At 38.4% G+C, this 22,229-nt stretch overlaps 2 protein-coding genes across 3 annotated transcripts in view; one reads left to right on the top strand and one right to left on the bottom strand.

Annotated features, from left to right (window-relative positions):
* Positions 1-13,595, top strand: part of CCDC38 (coiled-coil domain containing 38) — a 41,458-nt gene extending 27,863 nt beyond the window's left edge. Inside the window, exons 9-13 of one of the 2 annotated variants that reach the window (XM_060025413.1) lie at positions 1,535-1,686; positions 2,980-3,115; positions 7,696-7,901; positions 10,013-10,106; positions 12,432-13,595. In XM_060025413.1, the coding sequence (XP_059881396.1) occupies positions 1,535-1,686; positions 2,980-3,115; positions 7,696-7,901; positions 10,013-10,106; positions 12,432-12,545 (702 nt within the window). In that variant the 3' untranslated portion in view covers positions 12,546-13,595. The remainder of the gene's footprint in view (positions 1-1,534; positions 1,687-2,979; positions 3,116-7,695; positions 7,902-10,012; positions 10,107-12,431) is intronic. The other variant, XM_060025412.1, reaches the window with a different exon arrangement.
* Positions 13,596-13,610: 15 nt separating this feature from the next.
* On the bottom strand, positions 13,611-21,931 carry SNRPF (small nuclear ribonucleoprotein polypeptide F). Its single transcript, XM_060025987.2, has 4 exons — positions 21,800-21,931; positions 19,785-19,910; positions 14,354-14,418; positions 13,611-13,741 (listed from the first exon to the last, which is right to left on the bottom strand). Exons 1-4 carry the CDS (start codon positions 21,800-21,802, stop codon positions 13,675-13,677), a joined length of 261 nt encoding a protein of 86 aa, XP_059881970.2. The 5' UTR covers positions 21,803-21,931; the 3' UTR covers positions 13,611-13,674.
* Positions 21,932-22,229: the final 298 nt, after the last annotated feature.

Below are 22,229 nucleotides of genomic sequence, written 5' to 3'. Positions count from 1 at the left end.
AGATTATCTTTCTTGATTTAAAAATTGTGTTTGGTGAAAAGTATAAATGCTCATTTCTTCTTTTGAAATTAAAATGTCCTATTCCAAATATTCCACAACTTTCCAGAAGAAAATATGATTTTGATACTGTTCTCCAGTTATATACAGTTCATCTTTGTCATCAGACATTTAATGAAAAATAAATGTCAGGACTTCCCTGGTGGTCCAGTGGTTAAGACTCCGTGCTTCCACTGCAGGGGGCATGGGTTCCATCCCTGGTCGGGGAACTAAGATCCCGCATGCTACACGGTGTGGCCAAAAGATAAAAAAAAAAAAATTAAAAATAAATAAATAAAGGTCTATAAGAAGGTAACAATTTAGGAGATATACATTATCTACAGTCTTCCTATAAAAATAACCACCTTCTGACTGTTTATCATTTTATTGGGGCTTGAGGTATGCTGGGTAGCTGGACTGTGAGATAAATTGACCTTCAACAAAACAGCCCTGTATGGCTACAACCCTGACTTTGAGCTAATCCCACACTATATACAACCACAGAAACTCAAAACGAATGAAAAACACTTGAAAACACCATCCATGTATTATGTATAACATACCTTATCCAAGTCTTTTTTTCTTAATTGTAGAAAAAACATAATTTACCATCTTAACCATTTTTAAGTGTATGGTACTGTAGTGTTAGCTATAAGCACACTGATGTGTAACAGACCTCTAGAACTTTTTCACCTTGCAAAACTGAAACTATACACCAACTGAACAACTCCCCTATGCCCACTCCCTCTAGCAACCACGTTCTACTTTACATTTCTAAGAGTTTGATTACTTTATATACCTCGTAAAAGTGGAATCATGCAGTATTTGTCTTTTCATGACTGGCTTATTTCGCTTAGTCTCATGTCCTCATGTCTTCCAGGTTTATCCATATTGTAGCAAATGACAGGATTTCCTTTTTTTTTAAGGCTGAATGGATATACCACATTTTCTTTACCCATCCATCCGTCTATGGACATTTAGGTTACTTCCACCTCTTGGCTATAGTAAATATGATGAACATGGGTGTGCAAATATTCAAGTCATCTTGCGAATAATTAAATTTACTTAAAGTAATATAAACTTATACTTAAAATTTTGGAAAATAGAAAATCATTAAAATGTGGGGAGAAAATGACCTCCACTTAGCCTCCTGTCTTTCTCGTTCTTCTGTTCCTCTCCCCTTACCTTTCTGTAGACCTGCCTTTTCCCTTTTTCCTGCCCTTGCCTCCTCCTCTGCTCCATCCCTTCTTCCTTCTCTTTTCCTCACCCTCTTCCTTTTCCCCTTCCCTAACAACCTTGATCTCCCCCCAACACCCAAAGTGCTCTCTTCCTGAAGGCCAGCTCTCATGTGGAAATAGGCTCCTTTGTCAATCTCTGCCCATGTCTCCCTCATAATCAGAATGGTATTCCTTTACCCCCCTGTTTCTTCCCTAGATGTCACATGTACACAGGTAGCATGTTTTTAAGCGAATTATATTCTTCATTATTGATTGATTAGGAGCCAGAACTTTATTTCAAAGAACCCGAAGAGTTACTTCAGGTCCTCACAGAGCTGGAAGAGCAGAATCTTACTTTGGTACAATACTCCCAAGATGTAGATGAAAATCTTAAAGATGTAAATAAAAAAGAAAAACTTATACAGGATAAAATGTAAGTCATTAAAAACAAGTAGACTTATTCTATTAACCGATTTCTAACCAGAGATAAAGTCCAACTCATTTATGTATGGCCCTTCCTTGTGGTCTCTCTGGATTTAGGATGGGATTTTTGTTAATAATAGTTTACACTGAAGAGTGGAAAAGGTAGAAGTTATATTTACACAGAATAGACTGGCTTTAGTTTAATTTTAGTCCCTACTTTTCACTTGTCAAAATATTTTCCTAGCTAGCAATAATAAAAGACAATTTAAAAGATTAAAAAGAATTGAAATGTCACCTACTGCCTTAATTTTTGTTCAATACAGTTTTATGCTAGCATCTGGCTAATCAATTCATGCTTTGGATAATGCTAATAAATGCCTTTTACTTGGCTGTGACTCTCAGCAAAAGTTTTTTTTGTGTGTGACTTAAATATATCATTTTATAATGTACATATTGATATATCAGGGCTACTATAAAAAAGGATTTCTGTTGGGAAGGAGGCTGGATTTGATGACTCACAAAATTCCTTTCTACTCTAAAATTTTATATGATTACAATTTTGGAAAATAGCTTCAAGTTGCAGAGAATAGACCTTTATATCTACTCATTCTAAAAATGTGTAGAACCTTTTTTGGGAAGAGTCTTCTGGATCAGAAGACAGCAATCATTTTAAATAGTTAAGTCAAACTACATTGAACTTTGGAACATATTAACTTGTTCATAAGTTAAGAACCTAAAACCATAATCTCATAATCACCCAGTAGACTACTGTATCCTTTTAATCCTTGTCTCTTCTCTCCCAGTCCTCAGTGTATGGGGCCCCCGCCCTGACAATATGATTTGAGGGGATGGGGTGGGTATGGTTGGGCAGGAAAAGGGGATCTATATCAGAATCTCTAAGTGAGTAGTCAGGAGTCTGTACTTCACCCAGTGGCTCCTCAGATATTCTGATTATCAGCCAGGTTTGAGAACGCTGACATACTAGGTCACACAGCTTGGGCTCCCGATACCTCAGCTCTGCTGCTTTCTATTTGGGGGACTCGGGGGAACCACAGAAGTGGGGGTGGGGTGAGAAAAATGCTTCCTGATGGAAGTTAAAAAGCATCTGTGCATTTATTTTTCTCACTTTAACCTGAAAAGTTGCATGTACTTTGTCAATGTCTTAAAATATAAACTTGTATTTGGCTTGCTAGACATAGGATGTTGACACATGATCTGGAGGGAGTGCTGAAGCTCCTGACTGATGGCTTATTTCACTAAACCACAAATTACAGACAAGGGTCTCTTTCTTCTTTTGCAATAGAAATACCAACATAGAGTTTCTTTTGGAACACAAGGAAATGCTTAAGGTTAACTGTGTAAGAGAAGAGGAAAAAGCAGCAGAACTGGAATTAAGGTCCCGGCTATTTAGTTTTGGAGAATGTAATTCAGATGCTCAGGTAATCATTCTTTGCCTGTAGTAATTTTATTTTGGCTCATGATATTAATAATCTGCATTCCCTGTGTATTAAGCATTGGAATAGGGGAATTAAAGCAAACCACAAGTCCCAGGTTGATGATGGAGCCCAGAAAGCAGCTTGGAAATAATTACCTTGTCAATATGTAATAGCTAATTTCACAGTAGATAGAAAGCATTTAAATTGGCATTGGAGTTCTCTTAAAATGTTACAAAGTATGATGCTGAGATTTCCCCGCCTATAAATACATTTCTTTTAGTCAGTATACATATTACCATACATATGAAGTATTTCACTACCTGTGATCATTTTGGTATTAATTTGAGGGGCAAATAATTAACAGAGGAATCACTGAATCAGCACTGAAAGGAATTATCTTCCCAACAGTGAGCTTGTAATAGATTGTGGCCTCTTTCGGGTCTGCATAGATCCATGTGTGCTTATCTGTTTGCGTGCTGGTTTCTCCCAGCTCCATGCAAACCCCAGGGTAGGGGTTGTCTTACCCTATCTAGTCAGCTAAGTTTAGTGTCCTCATAAAGTAAGTGCTCAATAAATGTTTGTTGAATGAATGATTAGGTTAGTTTTAAGACCCGTAACAAACTCCAGCTAACATTGGTTTTCTTGTAAAAATCTCAAATGAATAAAATTCAAAACTCATATGTGAGACTAATATCACAATTATAGTTATGAACTTGATTTTCAAACACAGGTAGATTTAAGGGGACTCTATCAGAAGATGACTATGCTCCCCTGCCCATAGGTGGGCAGGGTTATAAAAGACAAACCTGTTTATGGCTCCTTCACAGCCCACATTTCCTAGGGTGGCATAACACCCGGAGGTAGGAGGGGATAGGACTGTGCACTGCCAGAGCAGGAAGTGTGATGACAGCCACCTCTCAGTTCTTCAATGCTGGGGGTTTTTTTAAACCTTTTTTTAAATTGTGGTAAAATATACACAACATAAAATTTACAAGTTAACCATTTTAAGCGTACAATTCAGTGGCATTAAGTATATTTGCAATATTGCATAAGCATCACCATTATCTATTTACAGAATTTTTCATCATCCCAAACAGAAACTCTGTACCCATGAAATAATAATTCCCCATTCCCCCACCTTCCAGCTTCTGGTAACCTCTGTTCTACTTTCTGTCTCTATAAAGTTGCCTCATATATATGGAAGCATACAGTATCTGGACTTCTGTTTATGGCTTATTTCACTTAGCATGTTTTCAAGGTTCATCCATGTTGTAGCATGCATCAGAATTTCATTCCTTTTTACAGCCAAATAATATTCTGCTGTATTTTTATACCACAGTTTGTCTATCCATTCATCTGTTGACAGACACTTGGGTTGTTTCCACCCTTCAATTCTGTTTTAAATAATTCTGAAGCTGAGTAACATGAAAAATGTCAGGTAAATATCAGTGGTATCTCCCCGTGCCCTCCACCAAGCCCCTTTCATCCAAGTTTAGGGTGGCTATGAAAAAAAGTGGCATTTCAATACTCAAACTTTGAAGCAACCAGAGCCCTAAATGGAGAAGATAGAATTGATCTGAAAATTACTTTTTTAAAGACTATGACATTTGGGTCACAAGTGTAATTTTGGCATCCGTGTATTATATACTCTGGGAAAATGGAGCTAATAATTCACAGTGTCTCCCAAAAATGTGAAATGTTGGGGCAGAGAAGCAGAGGCAGAGCAGGACAATTGGCAGGGGAAAGTATTCTTTTCTAAGAATTTTCCAGCTTCCCCACTCCCATTCTTTTCATATGTTGAAATGTGCAAAACATAATCCTTTATGAGTGAATAAGCATAGCTGTGTCTAATTTTAATATTCATAAATTATCATAGGTATTTTGGAGCTATGAGTATTTTATTCTTTCAAAATTTCCACACTCTTAACTGTACTTAATCCCCTAAAAACATTTTTCCTTGATTCAATATTTTACTTTTAAAATAAAATTTTAAACTCAACTATAATGTAATACTGAAAAGTGCACAGATCCTAAGTTTATCTCTCAAGGAATTTCCTCAAGGTGAACACACCATTACCACCCCCAGAAGCCTCCCGCATGCCCCGTTCCAGTCTCTGCCATACACCCAAGATGACCACTATCTTTACTTCTCTCACCATCGATTAGCTTTCATGTTTTTGAACTTTATATAAATGGAATCATGTAATATGTCTGGCTTGTCTGGTTTCTTCCTCTCAACATTATGTTTGTGAGATTCATACATGTTGTTTTGTGCAGTTGTTTATCGAACATGAAATGGAATGTAAGCTATTCCGTTGTTCAATTTGCAGAACGTCCTCATCTCTCGTTTTATCGTTCTTGGGCACAGGGAGCTAATCAAGTTCAATTGCAAAAGTTGTTTACAGTCAGCACTCAGCAGAACATAACATGGATTAGAATTACAGAATCCTTGAGTTGGAAAGGACTTTGAAGGTCATCTAGACATCTACCCCCTCGCCTATCCAGTTTTGATACAACTATTTCTCCTAATCATTGCTCTGGTCAGATCACTTCCCATTCACTGCTGAAGGCATCCAGAGTTCGTATCCAGTATTCTGAGCCTTTCACGGTCCTGTCCCGATCCTGTCCCGCTACACAGCAGGAAGCAGCATCTCCTCCCACTTCTTGCAGCCTCTCTTGGCTGCTCCTCCTCTGAGGTGCTCTGGGCTGGGCCCGCCATCTGGTGGCAGCTCCAGGGATGGGACTGATGCTTTACTTCTCTGTCATCTGTAGGCCTGTGCCTTGAGCTCCCTTTTTCCTTGTCCTTCTGCTCTGTTGGGCCAGGCCCTCAATCTCTTTTTCATACATGAGTATTTTCTTTAACCTCATTCCCCAATCCTACTTCTTACACTGTTCTTAACTTGTTATCTTAATAAAATATCTCTACTTGTCTTTTCCTCTTCCTGTTTGACAGGCAGAACTTAAAAAGAAAACAAGACATGCTGAAAGGTCACTGCCCATCCATCTCTAAAGCTCTTTCTAAGTGTTCAAGAGGTTTCCCCACAAAACTTCCATCAACTTACTAATCATTCTCATATTAAAGATGTTTTCTCAGAATATATATTTTTAATGACCCACATTACAGTAATTTTTTCCATATCCAAGTACAATATTTTAGCCCCTTGATGAGTTATACTTTTTTCCTTTTATATTTTTCTATACATCTAAAGTTTCTAAAAGGAATGTGTTAATATAAATAGGAATACAATAAATGTTATTTAGAAAGGGAAAGAAAAAAGCTTTATGGCAAATAGGACTTTTGCTTTTTTTTACTTTTTCCTTTAACATTATTTTGTATTTCTCCAAATTTCCTAGAAGAAGCATATTTTAAATATAAATAGGGAATACAGTGTGTGTTACTTTAGAAGAAAAACGGGGGACTTTATGGCAAACAGGACCATCAGAAAGCTTGTTAAACTAGGTGGGACAGACAAGCTGTTTGAAGTAAACTATTGGTAACAGATCTTGACTTGTAATTAAGTGTTGGTGGCTCTGTAATGAGTCTGTGGTTTCAGGAGGGGTCTCCCATGGCTCCTGGAGCTACATCTGTCTTGAGGATTATTTGTCCTTGGCTTTATGGTGATTCTCATCTTCCTGAGCAGAAGCAGGAATGAGGGCAGGATGCTACCTGGAGAACGATTTACTTTGCTCAGTTTATTGAGATCCTTTTATCTGCGAATGCCGGGTACACACTGGAGAGACAGAAAGTTTCCTTACGGTCCCGAAACATGTTACCTACAAGCTCGAGCATCTCTACCAACAGTTAAAACGGCACAGTGGCCAGGTACAGGGATCAGCAAGGTTTGGCCTAAGCCTCTGCTTAGACTGGAGTACTAGAATGGCTTCCCAGTGGAGAGAATGAAAAAACTCCTCAAAAGATTTTACAGGCCAGCTTAGGAATCTGTTTGCTTGTAACTTTTTTTTTCCTTAGAGAATGCATTCATTTAATCAGCAAACATTTATTAAGTGCACAGTTATGTGCAAGGTGCTGCTTTAGATATAAGTGTAAAAATAAGAAATAGCTCCTGCCTTCCAGGTGCTTACAGTCTAGGAGGGGAGATAAGGCATGTATGCAAATAACTATCATACAGGATTATAGTTTTAGCAAATTAGAATAGTAAGGGCAAAAAAGGGAGCTCACACACTGTGCTGCTAGGAAATGCGCTAGAGTGGGGAAAAAAAGGATTTAAAATGTTTATGTAGTGTCTACTTGAATGAGAATGATACAGAAAACATTCAAGCAAAAAGACAATCTGTCCTATTAAGTTATTTTTATACCTAGACTGAAATATTTTTAAAGAAAATAATCCAAGGTGTTACTATAGTAATGATCTGACTATAAATTATAACATAAATTCAATGCTGCATTTTCTCACTGTTCTATGTTGTACTAAAGTTTTTCTTTTAAAAAAGGAAATACTTAGAAGAACATAAAAGCCTTTTTCATTATAATATAGTAAAAGGGAATTTTACGTTTATTGAATGAACAAGAAAATAGTAATGAAATTTTATGTTTTCTGCTCTCCTTTTCTTCTCAACCTCAGGAAAAACTGATAGACTCTCTTAGTAAAAAAATTAATCAAGTATACAAAGTCTGCATTGGAGATGCTGAGGTTGGCAGCCTCAACCCAGTTCAAAAGCTGGTAAAAGTAGAGTCTCGCCTGGTGGAATTGAGTGATCTCATTGAATCCATTCCCAAAGAAACCGTGGAGGCAATTGAGAGGATGAAACAGAAAGAACGACGGCAAAAGTACAGTCACTGTCTTATGATATAAATGTAGTGAAAGACTTAATGAGAAGCTGTTTTTGCTTGGATTCCACACACATTAAGGAAGTCTATTATACAGCAAGTCTCTATTATACGCAATATAGAGACACAGTGGAATCAAACCCAGCCCTGCCCTCCTCATGGAGCTATTATTTAGTGTGGAGACACATAACATCCATATTCTTACGAAATAAACATCTCGTTATCAATGGTAAAACGAGCACTGTGAAGGAGAGAGTTCATCAGGGGCAAATGACATAGTTTCGGATGGGCAAGGGGTCCTTCTAGCCTGAAAAAGTGAATTTTCAGAGTGAATATTCACTACTTACATGAAAATTTTCAAAGGGCTATAATGTAGAAGGAGAACTATACTTGTGGTGAAGGGCCCAAGACTAGAATTAGGAGCCTTTCATTGGAAAATTACAGGGAGACTCAACCTATGAAGGAATTGTTTGAAAGTTAGAGCCATGTAATGAGGGTTTTCCTCAGTTCCTAACTGCCAACACTTACATACATCACATTTACTCATTAACTCATTTATTCCTCAAGATAATCTCATGAAGATTGCCATCCCTGGAACACATACCACCACCCTCACCTCCACCCCTGCCCAGCCCCCATGTCCCCACATCTTTGCCTAGCTTGGGGCCTTTCCCGGAGAATTCACTGATTTAGAAATTTCCATACCAAGTTAAATAAGGATTTTATGTACATACTACCTTTGAGGCAATGATTATTATAAATATAATATGATCCCTAGTATAATGTAGCATATAGAGAATGCTTATAGGTGGAATAATGTTCTTGTTATAGCAAAAAAACATGTTGGCAGGCATACTAGAACTATGGCTATGAGCATGGGCATTAGAGCTGACCTGCCTGGGTTCAATCCAGGTTCTGCCATTTACAACTTTTGTGACCTTAGGCAGGCCACACAACCTCTCTTAAGTTTCAGTTTCCTTATCTGTAAAATGGCAGTAATAATGGAACTTATCTCACAGGGTTGTTGTGAGGATTAAATTAAATAATCTATGTAAAGCGCTAAAGCATGCTTGGCATATAGTAAGTACTCAAAGAGTAGCCATTAATATTAGATACTTTGTTACTGCTTACATTACTGGGGTGGGGGGGATATGGTTTCCTCCATATAAAAACAAAGTCCAGAATATATTAAGGTGATCCTGATGGGATTTTATTGAATATGAAGCAATTTTTTTAAGAAATCATAAATGAAAATCACTCCTTCCAGAAGATGACCTTTGACTAATTATACTAAGAGCATTTGCATCTTGTAATTACTACTATTTCCAGTAGTGATACATGAACCTAATTCCAATTACTTATCATTCTTATCAAAAGGAGAATTTTACTGGATTTTTCCCATGGTTTGGAGGCACCTAACATAACACCTAATTTTGCATAAAAAATGTTCAGTGAATGTTACATTGATAATTATATACATCCATACAAAAGCTATCACTTGTCCAGTGGTTATTCTGTACCAGGCATTGGACTAGACAGTTTGCATAAGTCAGCTCATTTAATTTTATCCTCATAACAACTCTGAAGAGAACAAACAAATACTATTTCTTGGCCTTAATTTGAGGATAACATTCAAAAAGATTTACTGGAAAGTATGTTTTTGTGGTTATCCATTGAACTATATACACTTGTGATCTGTGTACTTTTCTCCACATTATACTTCAATAAAAAGGTTTAAAAAGAGGGGGAAATAGCTGGAAATTAATTCAAGTGGCTGCCATACGGATTAACTGCGAAGTACCGAACTGTAAATGGAGTGATGAGAAAGCTTTGCTGAGGTGCTTGTTTTAGACCAAGATTTAGATAGATTTTACTTCTTCCAAAATGGTGACATGCATTTTCTTCCCATTTCAACACAAACAGGATTTGTTGTTGAAATTTCACCTGAATATTCAAAACCCATAGATTTGGGTGAAGATGAAGTATTATTTTCATTTAACCTTAAAGGAAACTTTATAATATTTACATAATTCTTTACCAAATAGTAATGATGTAGGTCTTTTTTACTTTCTGTGATTTATAGTTAGAACAATGTCTTCCCCTCTTGACAGGTTGCGTGAAGAGAAAGTGAAAGAAAAACAAAAACACCAGGAGGAAAGGCTAAAAACTGCTCTGGAAAGAGCAGGAGCACAACCAAAGAAAAAGGTTTGTGTTTTGTTATTAATAGGTTCCACTACATCAATGTGTGAGGGCTTCTGTGATGCAAAAACAAAATACCTAACTCATCTAATTTATCCAGGTTAAACTTCAGTAAGATTGCTAACAGCTTAAATTGATCTCTCTCTGGTTCCTTGCTACTTTTAGAATGATTCAAATTACTGGTTCTACAGTTCTCCATTAGACTAACTTTTTGGTAAAAGAAACCTCTCCCCTCTCCTCTTTTTCTTTAGCTCCAGGTGCCATGAAACTAGAGAATTAAAAAAATAATAGTAAGTGAATTACATATTACTGGAAGGGTCTTTTAATCCTCACACTGTAAAAATAATGAGACTTATAGTTGAAGTTAAAATAATTTACCCAGAGTCACTTCAGATTTAGCAGCAGAATCTGACCAGAAGCCAAGGTTCTTCATATTTCAAGATTACCTGTTCAGTAAGTTTAGAATTGGGCAGTCACAGAGTGCACGTGGTCTATGACTCCCCCTAGGTGTGAAGAGCCTTTTGTTTCTATATGCCACTCTCCCTCCTCTGAGCTAGAGTCTGAAGTATGTTCCAGGAAGGCAATCTCATAGTTAACTGCAAAGCTAATATGGACATTGATTCTCACCATAGTCACAGCTAACCTATAGTGAATGCTTCTGTGCCTCACAACCAGCCTTTGAGGTAAGTACTTAAAGTTCTGAAGTATGGTAACTGTTAATATGTACTATGTCAAAAAGTGATGATTAATTTTATTTAAATAAGCATTTCATCTTTAAAAGGGTCTGTACTTATCTAGTTCAACTCTGCTTCTCTTGAGAAGTTCAACTCTAACTTCTCTTCTTCTAAGAGAGAATTAACCATTCATCACCCTGCTACATGTATATACTATTATTTACTAAACTCACCAAATTAAAGTGATTATTTTTTAATATATCCATCTTTCCTTTTAGACCATGAATGAGTTTTATGACCTTTGTATCCCCAATGCCTGGCACATAGTGGACACTCAATAAATGCTTACTGAATTAACAGACTAAAAATGAGAATGAAAACTAAATCTGGAAGAAAATTGGAGAAAGAATGTTGATAAGTCAACAATGTATGAAGACCTCTGAAAGAAGATTTTACTCTTTCAGAGGACATTTAGGACATTTCATCACTGGCAATTTTCCCAGACAGAAATTAATAACAAAGGTTATCAAAGGAGATCATCACCAGTGAGGGAAAAAATATGACATTAGGAAAGGAATTCAAGGATTCCAGTCGTCTAAGGATATTTTTGTTGTTATAATGAGGGGAAGACTGCTAGTGCTATTTAGTTCTCTGGAGTCAGGAATGTCAAACATTCTGCAATGCAGGGGACAGTCACACACAGGGTTGGTGCCCCTTTTGAGGCACAATGGAAATGTCCCATCAAATTTCATGTCTAACAGAACAGTTTTCTTATACATTTAATTTATACAAATTCAGATATAAAGGCAAAACAAAAAATAAATAAATGAATAAGGAGAAGGGGGAGAAAAGACTCAAAGAGAAAGATTAGTATGATATACTTGAGTATATGCTCCAGAGAGAATAAATAGGTATGAACTGGGGTATTCCTAAGCCTCTCCTGGTGGGACCAAGAGCCAACAGGATTTCTCGTGCCTAAGAAAATAGTACATGGTTTTCTCAAGGTTTTGTTTAACAGGATTTTTTTTTTTTTTTTTTTTTTGCGGTACGCGGGCCTCTCACCGCTGCGGCCTCTCCCGCCGGGGAGCACAGGCTCCGGACGCGCAGGCCCAGCGGCCATGGCCCACGGGCCCAGCCGCTCCGCGGCACGCGGGACCCTCCCAGACCGGGGCACGAACCCGCGCTCCCCGCATCGGCAGGCGGACCCTCAACCACTGCGCCACCAGGGAAGCCCTAACAGGATTTTTAAATGCCAGTCAGCTGTTGCTTAGCAGAGGAAAGTGGTCTCTTTGAACCAATGGAGTAGAAATTAGCTATGGCAGTTACTGAGAAATGAAGTGTTGGCCTCAAACATGGAGTTTCTCTAAGCTTAGCATACCTGAAACACAAGCTATCTGATGACTTTATCTAAATCCTCCCACTTGCCCATAAAACCTAACTGCCCTGTCTTCTGCATACCATGGTGCTCCATTCGTTACTTAACTTTGCCTGCATTTGGACATCCATTAGGTTATCAATCCCTTTGTAATTGAGATTATTATTTACTATTTTAAACTATATTATTCTTCAGAAAAATCAAGTTAATATTAGTATTTTAGTTACACTTCAATAGAAAATGGTTATATGAAAATATTAACTACTTTTTCTTTTGTTTCAGCTGGGAAGACAACTTATGTACCGCTCAAAACCTCCATCTGCTAACAAACATGAACTACTTTTAGTCAAGGATACAAGAACAAAATCACTGGAGGAAGAATATTTTTTCACTTGAATAGGAGCAGTAAGACATTTATAACCAGAATGCTTTAGGCATATTTTGCAGATTTTTGCTTTTCAGTAATGGCAATATTCTGCCCCACACACAGGCCTAACCAATTTCAGGAAGACAGGTCCTTACTCTAAAAGGCTCTTAGGATTGGAAATGGGAGTTATTTTCTTTTGTTGAAGACCTTTATTATCCACATCCTAACCATTATTCCATATAGCTAAACATTTATACTTTCTGTTGTCCCAGGTGGGGATACACATCCAAAGTGACCTTACTGATGTAACTGTATGGTGAATGACCATTTAAGTGCAATAATGGCATTCTGACAACCTAAGACTTTAAATAATCTTTTTTTTTTTCAACCAGTCCACAGGAAAGTTCATAGTGTCAATTTTATCACTGTGGAGTATACATTTTAACAATGTGCAACTCTAAAATACTGATTTGAGGAGTTTAAAACTTAAATGAAAACTACTAGATTATGTTCTCATGAGAACATAATGAGACATAACCAACCATGAGACTGATTTTTAATTCACATTAAGGGGTTCTGTTCAGAAAACTTAATTCTCTTAAGTGAACAAACAATATGTCTTCAGCCTACATGTCAGTTCACAATTTCTGTTGTGTTCTATACTCAAAACCATCTTAATTTTCAGGTGACGTTTCAATTTTAGCTGTAATGTGCATATCATTTAGCTCACATTGATATAGAATTAACATGTAATTTATTGACTAGTAAGTAAAAGTCTGTATTAACTCTAATAAAATATTTAACTTTATATGTGTCAAAAGTGGCTCAAAAATAACTCTAAAAGAAACAGTTGCTTTTAAAAGGTCTCAGTTAATATACAATTACAAGGGATAAAATTGACTTTCATAAACATTTATAGAGCATATAAATAAATTTCCCTTATAGAAAAAAAATACAGCATTGGGCTTACATGAAAACCAACTTGAATAAAGTTGGGTGGCTTTTAAAGCATTAGTTCTGTGAATAATTTTTCAACTGTTTCAACATTTGACCTCTGCATGTAAATATCTGAATATGAATAGCTCACAGTCAAGTTGAAAAACAAACAAATCTTTATTGTCTACAAATATATATAAAAAAAATTCCCCCCGAAAGATGCTATTCTCTCATTTCCCCATCTTCTTCTTCTTCTTCAACACCCCTGATATAAAGGACATTATTACACCTGTAAACAGAAAAACAGTCCATTTTGTTGTTCCAACAAGAAACCATATAAGATCTGAATTACGACGTTTATTAGATTTTTTCATTACAAAAATATTAATGCTAAAATTACAATACATCATTTCTTTCTCTTTTAAAAAAAATTTTACCTTTGGTTTGTTAAAGAGCACATGACACTCATTTTTATACCATGCAGTTGTTATAAAATGGTATCTTTATGATCTTCCAAAGGGAATAATGACTAGAATTTGGAGATGTGAAGCTAGTTCTAGAAAATAAGTGTAATACGAATCCCTAATAGCAGCCAGACCCACCTAAAATTCAAAACCAAGCTCTTGCAACTAAAACCACTGAAAAAGGTACAGTTAAGAGCTAGAAAGTTTAATATCAACACTAGAAAAACCTTAAGAATGAACAACTCCCAAATATTTAAATCTGCTTTGACAAGTTTAACAATTTCAAGAATCTTGAAGTCTAGTTGTAGAATGTTATGTTAAAATTAATAGTGATTAAAAAAAAGTAATTCTGAGATTGGGGCACTAATAGTTTATTTAAACAGGTATTTTTACTGCTCACCAGTAACTCCTTATATAAACTACTGATGTTTTGTTACCTTATTAAAACTTCACCCAGATGTCCAGATAATGCTCCATCTATGTATTCTTCTGTGTTTGCAAGCTTTAAATAAAAAGAAAATATATTAGTATAATCACACAAGAGGAAAATAGTATTATACACCTAATATTGGTGAGAGAACTTATTAACAGAGAACTTTCGGTACCAATGACTCACATTTACCTACAATAATTAGAAGATTAGTTTTCTATTACTACTGTAGTACTTTTTGGTTTCATATAAACATTCAGTAAAGTTAACATTGATGGATGTAGAACTGATATATAATAAAGCTCGTTTCAACACAATTTTTTAAATCTCAATAATGTAATATTTCTTTCTATTAAACATTAAAACAACATGTCAAGGAAGACAGTCTCCAATTTATGAATAAGCTGTGAATAATTCAGGTCTAAAGAAACAGACGTTAACTTTTCTCAGAGTAATAGCATTATATCATATTGAGGAACCCAAAGGGTACAAAAGCTATGGCTAAAATACCAAATACTCTTATATTAGTCAACAACCAAACTAAAGAACTGAATAAGAATTTTTAAAAATTATGTGCTAATAAACAGGAAAAAAATAAGTTCTTAAGAGGAGGTTTAATTAAGAGTGACCTTTATAGTTACTTTAGAGAACTCTATTATTTCTAATTTTACATCAAAATGTTTAGCTTTCCTTTTACATGAAGATAATAAACTTTACTTATAATTTAAAAAAATTACAATCAGTGCTACTGGGACTCACAAAAGAAATGAACAAGATAGAAAGGAAACAGGGAAGTTTCCTTCATTAACTAGGCAAGTGGGCAAAGGGAAAGAAAAATAGGTCTTAGAGAGGATATAAGGTAAGGCATTTAAAACATGTTAATGAATTAATAATGCTACTGGATATTATTCCTTCTCCTATAGAGAACAAAAAATAATCTCTTATACTCAGGGGATATGGTTTTGTCTGAAATTGTTGCCAACAATTAGTTTTGTATGCAATAGCTCTCAGAAATAATGTATTAACATCAACTAATTTTTTTTTAAAGTGATTATTTCCGGCAGATGTTCACCACCAACATTTAAACTGGTTTCTAAATTATAATAATGCTCCAAAGGCCTTCTACCACACTTTAAAAAAATTGAACTATAGCTGATTTACAATACTGTGTTAGTTTCAGGTGCTCAGCAAAGTAATTCAGTTATCCCATTTTTCAGATTCTTTTCCATTATAGGTTATTATAAGATATTGAATATAGTTATAGTTCCCTGTTTTATACAGTGGGTCCTTGTTGTTCATCTATTTTATACACAGCAGTGTGTATCTGTTATCTCTCCCCCACTCCTTCCCCTTTGGTAACCATAGGTTTGTTTTCTGTCTCCGAGTCTGTTTCTGTTTTATAAATAAGTTCATTTGTATCATTTTTTAGATTTCACATTTAAGTGATATCATATGATATTTGCCATTTTCTGTCTGACTTCCTTCACTTAGTATGATCATCTTTAGGTCCATCCATGTTGCTGCAAATGGCATTACTGCATTCTTTTTATGGCTGAGTAATATTCCATTGTGTGTGTGTGATACATATGTACCACATCTTCTTTATTCACTCATCTGTCAATGGACACTTAGGTTACTTCCATCCATGTCTTGGTTATTATAAACAGTACTGCTATGAACACTGGGGTGCATGTATCTTTTTGAATTAGTGTTTTCTCCAGATATATGCCCAGGAGTGGGACTGCTGGGTCATATGGTAACTCTATTTTTTGTTTGTTTGTTTGTTTTTGTGGTACGCGGGCCTCTCACTGTTGTGGCCTCTCCCATTGCGGAGCACAGGCTCCAGACGCGCAGGCTCAGCGACCATGGCTCACGGGCCCAGCCACTCTGCGGCATGTGGGATCTTCCAGGACCGGGGCACGAACCCGTGTCCCCTGCATCGGCAGGCGTACTCTCAACCACTGCACCACCAGGGAAGCCCACTCTATTTTTTAGTTTTTTTTTTTTTTTTTTCCGGTACGCGGGCCTCTCACTGTTGTGGCCTCTCGCGTTGCGGAGCACAAGCTCTGGACGCGCAGGCCCAGCGGCCGTGGCTCCGGACGCGCAGGCTCAGCGGCCGTGGCTCCGGACGCGCAGGCTCAGCGGCCATGGCTCACGGGCCCAGCCGCTCCGCGGCATGTGGGATCTTCCCAGACCGGGGCACAAACCCGTGTCCCCTGCATCAGCAGGCGGACTCTCAACCACTGCGCCACCAGGGAAGCCCTATTTTTTAGTTTTTTAAGGAACTCCCCCCATACTGTTCTCCATAGTGGCTCCAGCAATTTACATTCCCACCAACAGTGTAGGAGGGTTCCCTTTTCTCCACACCCTCTCCAGCATTTATTATTTATAGACTTTTTGATGATGGCCATTCTGACCAGTGTGAGGTGATACCTCATTGTAGTTTTGATTTGTATTTTTCTAATAATTAGTGATGTTGAGCATCTTTTCATGTGACTTTTGGCCATCTGTATGTCTTCTTTGGAGAAATGTCTATTTAGGTCTTCTGCCCATTTTTTGATTGGGTTGTTTGGTTTTGTTTTGTTTTTTTGATATTGAGTTGTATGAGCTGTTTGTATATTATCACATTTTAAATAAAATCCAAAATTCTTACAATCCCTTAAAAGGTCTTCCATGACTACCATTCCAATCTTTCTATCATACTTCCTGTAACTCACTCTGCCCTCACCTTCTTGTTGTGCCTTGAAAAGAAAAAGCATGTTTCTGCCGCAAAGCCTTTGCAACTTGCTGTTCCTTCAGATTGGGATGCTCCTTCCCCAAACACTCTCTTTAGTTGCTCACTCAATTCTGGTCTCTGTTTAAATTTACTTCCTCAGAGAGGCTTTCCCTGGCTATCCTATCTAATACTGTACACTCTTGTCACCCTCTTCCATTTCTGCTTTTTCTCCATAGCATCTATCATTACCTGATACCATATCACATTATATTACCATCTCCCATCACTAAAACACAAACTTCTTGAGGATAGGGACTTTTGTTTTTGTTCACTGGTGTATTCACAGTGCCAGGCACATAGGGGCTCTCAGTAAATATTCACTGAGTGAACAAACTCAAAAGCATCACCAATGCGGTTAGTTACTCAGAGATACATTTCATAACTCTGGCAGGTTCACTAGGAAGCCATATTACTTCTAAAACCAAGTATTTGGTGGGTATTCTTTATCCCTTTCTTTTAATGAGATATAGTTCTTTATAAAATTCTCTTTTAAAGTATACAAGTCAGTGGTTTTTAGTATATTCATAAAGTTATGTAATTATCACCACTATCTAAGTCTGGAACATTTTCAGCACAATGGATATAGTCTTCAAATTTCTCTATGGCCTTGGTAAATGATTCCTGCTTAGGGAATTTTCCAGGCCAAAACCATGCTCTATAAGAACTTTGGGGACCTGAGCATTGTCTGTTCAGGTGGTAAACTCTTAAATTAAGGAAAATGTCAGCTTTGGGCCTACAAGTGCTCCTATTAGTACTTTGCCTACTGCACTATCAGTTTGGAATACTTGGGAGTCATGATTGGTTTGACCACCTATCTAGGTACCCTTTAAAGTTCACTCATCAGCCATTAATCAGTCACAAAAATACCTGCGCTTCAGGAAAATATAACCTCAAACTCTTTCTTCAAAAACCTGGCTGAAAACTATTGAATTAAACAACAAAAAAACCAAACACCCCAATTTAAAAATGAACAAAGGACATGAACAGGCATTTCTCCAAAGATATGTAAATGACCAATAAGCACATAAAAAGATCTTAACATCACTAATCATTAAGTAAATGCAAATCGAAACAATGAGATACCACTTCACACTCATTAGGATGACTATTAAAAAAAACAACAGAAAATAACAAGTGTTGGTGAGGATGTTAAGAAACTGGATCCCTTGTACATTGTTGGTGGAATGTAAAATGATGCAGCTGCTGTGGAAAACAGTCTGGCACTTCCTCAAAAAATTAAACAAAGAATTACTGTATGATACAGCAATTCCACTTCTGAATATAGACTCAAAAGAACTGAAAGTAGAGACTCTGATATTTGTACACCTATGTTCACTGAACTATTCACAACAGTCAAAAGGTGGAAACAATTCAAATATTCACCAACAGAAGAACGATTAAAATGAGGTAGAGTTGACCCTTGAACAACACAGGTTTGAGATCGCATGAACAAGCTGATGCAGAACCACGGATACGGAAGGCCAAGTATGGACTCAAGCATCTGTGAATTTCAGTATACCAGGCAGGTCCTGGAACCAATCCCCCAAGGATACTGAGGGACCGCTACACACAATGGAATATTTCAACCATAAAAAGGAATGAAATTCTGATATATGCTACAACATGGATGAACCCTGAAAACACCATGCTGAATGAAATAAGCCAGACACACAAGGACAAATATTGTAGGATTCCACTTATATGAGGTTCCTAGAATAAAGACAAAAAGAACAGTGTTTACCAGGAGGCAAAGGGAATGGGAAGTTATTGTTTAATGGGTACAGAGTTTCCCTTCGGGATGATGAAAAAGTTCTTTAAATGGATAATGGTGATGGATGCACAACCATGTGAATGCGGTTAATGCCACTGAGTTGCACACTTGAAAATGGTTAAAGTGGTAAATTTTGTGCTATATATATTTTACCTTAATTAAAAACAAAAAACAAAACGTGGCTGAAACATTTACAGAAGCTAGTTTAATAGACAAGTAGCCAGTTCATCAATTCTTTTGGTCAGTCTGTCTTCTCCCTCAAGAATTGCTTTTATCGGGCTTCCCTGGTGGCACAGTGGTTGAGAGTCCGCCTGCTGATGCAGGGGACACGGGTTCATGCCCCGGTCCGGGAAGATCCCACATGCTGCGGAGCGGCTGGGCGCATAAGCCATGGCCGCTGAGCCTGCGCGTCGGGAGCCTGTGCTCCGCAACAGGAGAGGCCACAACAGTGAGAGGCCCGCGTACCGCAAAAAAAAAAAAAAAAAAAAAAAATTGCTTTTATCAAATTACTTTGATGTTGTACATTTAGCATTCATCAAAAGACTTAAGAATTTCACTGGAAAAGTTTCTCTCAGAGCTAAGTGCTGGGAAAAGTTTTGCTTTTTCTGCGAACTCTAGTGTATTTGTCTTATGGCATTGTGAATCAAATGTCTGAGCTCTTCTTACTTTTAACCGCTAGGAGTCAAATCCGTGCTTGAATTTTGCTTTAATATGTCTCATACATAGTTATCACAGTTACAACACCCTCCTTGGCCTTGACTTTATTCCTGAATTTTGCTCTGTGTTTGTCAATTAAACTAATTACAACTTTGTAAGTCACACTAAACCTTTGAGGAGTCAGGTGAAGAAAAATAAATACAATTTAATGATCTTTGTAACTCTTCAGCTTACCTGCATGTTCATATAGCCATCTACAGACACCAGGTAGCCTTTGTACTCCATTCCCCACTTAAGCTTCACCATTACTGGCTTTCCTGTTAATCCATTGAGGAAAGGTTTGGGATTGAGGGGCAAACTCTGCACAAAGAACAAAAAAAGAACCCAATTGATTATTTTTCCTTAGTTTGGCTTCCATTACCTACTCTCTTCTCTATCAAATCACCAATATTTTATAGTATCCAAATGAAGCAAAACTCTTGTTTCCCTCTCACATTATTACATAATTTTCACTTTTGTTGAAGAGCATCAGAGAAACTTAAATACCCAGTTAGCCAATTTCACCTTCAATCCATCAAGACTTGTAGAAGTATTCATTGTTCACTTAAGAAACACTGAACACCTAATATGCATCACTCACTGTTCCAAGGCCATAAAGAAACAAAGGTAAAGGCAGAAAAAAGAAGAAAAAAAAGCAGATAACAGTCCCTGTCCTCAGGCCCACAGTGGGAGGGGGGAGGGCCAAAACACATGCAAATAGACAATTATTTTGCAATGTAGTAAGAGGAGATATGCTATGTACAAGGGTACCAAACAATCAAACAATCCAGGTTAAAAGAAAAGGAAGAGTTGCCTGAAATAAGTAATGCCTCTGTTTTAAAGGATGAGAGGTATTTCCAGAGGGAAAAGGGCTGATCTGGTGGGGTGGGGGTGGGGGTACCTATGTAAAAGGAGGGAAGAGTGAATGAACAAGGGATCTCAGGGACACACAAATTAGTTTTGTATGAGGCTACAGGAGGAGGCAGGGACAGATCATGCTCCACGATCTTCAACTGAATTCCAGGAGCTAGGACTGGGTCTTCTTTGACTTTGCAGTGCCTCCTACATATGGGCAATCACTTAATGTTTGTTTATTCAGCTAACCGGTAGTACCCCCAGTGAATTCAGACTTTTCTTCCTTTCCTCATCTGCTCACTCATCGGCCAAAGAAAGAAAACCAATAACCTTGGCTACTAAAGCCTCTAGAATAAGCACATTCACAGTGATCTCAAATGGGTCTCCAGTTTTCACTCATCTTTCTCCAACTTATTAGCCACATGGCAAGTATTATTTTTATCATACCATGTCTCTGCTTAAAATGCTTCGATGGCTTCCAACTGCACTTGGAGTGGAACCCAGACCTCCTAAAACGGCCTAAGAGGTCTTGCCCGACCCCATCTCATGACCACTATCCCTGCAGGCGGCTGTGGCTTTCTCAATTCCTCCAGCTAGTCAGGTGTTCCTTCCGGCCTCACAGCCTGTGCTCCTGTTCCCTGAGCTTGAGGTACACACGCTTCCTCCTGCTCTTCACGGGGCTGCATTCCACATCTCTTAGATTTCAGGTTCAATCCCTCCTCCAACGGATGCCACCTGTAACCACTCTTCTAACGTACCTCGGCGCCCCCATCACAGCACCGTTTGCTCCCTTCTTAGTAGTTAACGTTATTCGAAATTATGTATTTATCGTTGTTTGATTAATGTCTGAGCTAACCTAGAGCAGGGTCCGCATCAGTACTTTTTATCCTATATTCCTAGCACCTAGAACGTTACCTGGCCCTGGCAGGCGGCAGGCGCTCAGTAAAGCTTTGCTAAACGAACAGGAGAATGCTCAAAGCCTGGGCTCTGTATTCCAAAGGGCTGCAGGGCCCCCCAACCTCACGGGACGAAAGCGGATTGTGGAGTGTGATAAGTGGGACGTGAAAAACCGCTGCATTTTTACCCCAGCCCTGTGGCCCCAGGCAGCAAGGACACCTCAGGCTCGGATACAAAACGAAGACGGGGAAGGGGGCAGGGGCACTCCTGGGGAGGGGAGCGCTTCGGAAGGAGGGCGCGCCTCAGACACCCAGAGCAGGGAGAAAGGGGCTGGCCACCCGGCGCGCCGCGCCTCACGCGGATGAATGGGAAACGCGCGAACCAACCACCAGGCCCGGCAAGGCTGGTCACCCGCCCTCTCTCTCTCACGGGACGCTGGCCGCTCTCTTTCTCCTTACCATCGCGACTACTGCTGCAGTAGTGGGCAAATGCTGCAGGCTACTCGCCGCCGACCCAGCTGTCGTCCGACCCTCGTGACTGGAGTAGCCACAGCAGGGTCCCCAGCCGCGTAGCTTCCAGAGAAATGGCCGCCAAATAGCAGCGTGACCTTTCACCTCCGACTACCTCTCTTCTGGCTTCTGTGATTGGACGCAAAGAGGTGCGTGCTGATTGGAGGAGGTGGCTGGGCATGTCTCCTGGCAACCAGCTGCGCCGAGTGGGTGCGCGCCTCCATGGCAGTGCGCGGGCCTCTGGGAAACCGGCTGCTCCAAGCCAACGGGAGGATACCTGCGAGGCTGCAAATGCCGTGAGGCGGCTCTGGTTTCTCGTTTGCTCACCTACCTCAAGGGTGCACTGTGTACCCTGTAGAGTGGACGTGATGTCTTGCCA

This window comes from Delphinus delphis, chromosome 11, assembly GCF_949987515.2.
Source record: "Delphinus delphis chromosome 11, mDelDel1.2, whole genome shotgun sequence".
Classification (NCBI taxonomy): domain Eukaryota; kingdom Metazoa; phylum Chordata; class Mammalia; order Artiodactyla; family Delphinidae; genus Delphinus; species Delphinus delphis.
Note: the sequence above shows the minus strand (reverse complement) of the source record. Positions and strands in the feature narration are given on the sequence as shown.

Excerpts from the sequence above, each read along its gene's own strand:
- SNRPF (XM_060025987.2), bottom strand. Across the intron at positions 14,419-19,784 it reads ATGGCTATATGAACATGCAG|CTTGCAAACACAGAAGAATA; the intron begins GTAAGCTGAAGA and ends TTTTATTTAAAG. Across the intron at positions 13,742-14,353 it reads CTGGGTGAAGTTTTAATAAG|GTGTAATAATGTCCTTTATA; the intron begins GTAACAAAACAT and ends TTCTGTTTACAG.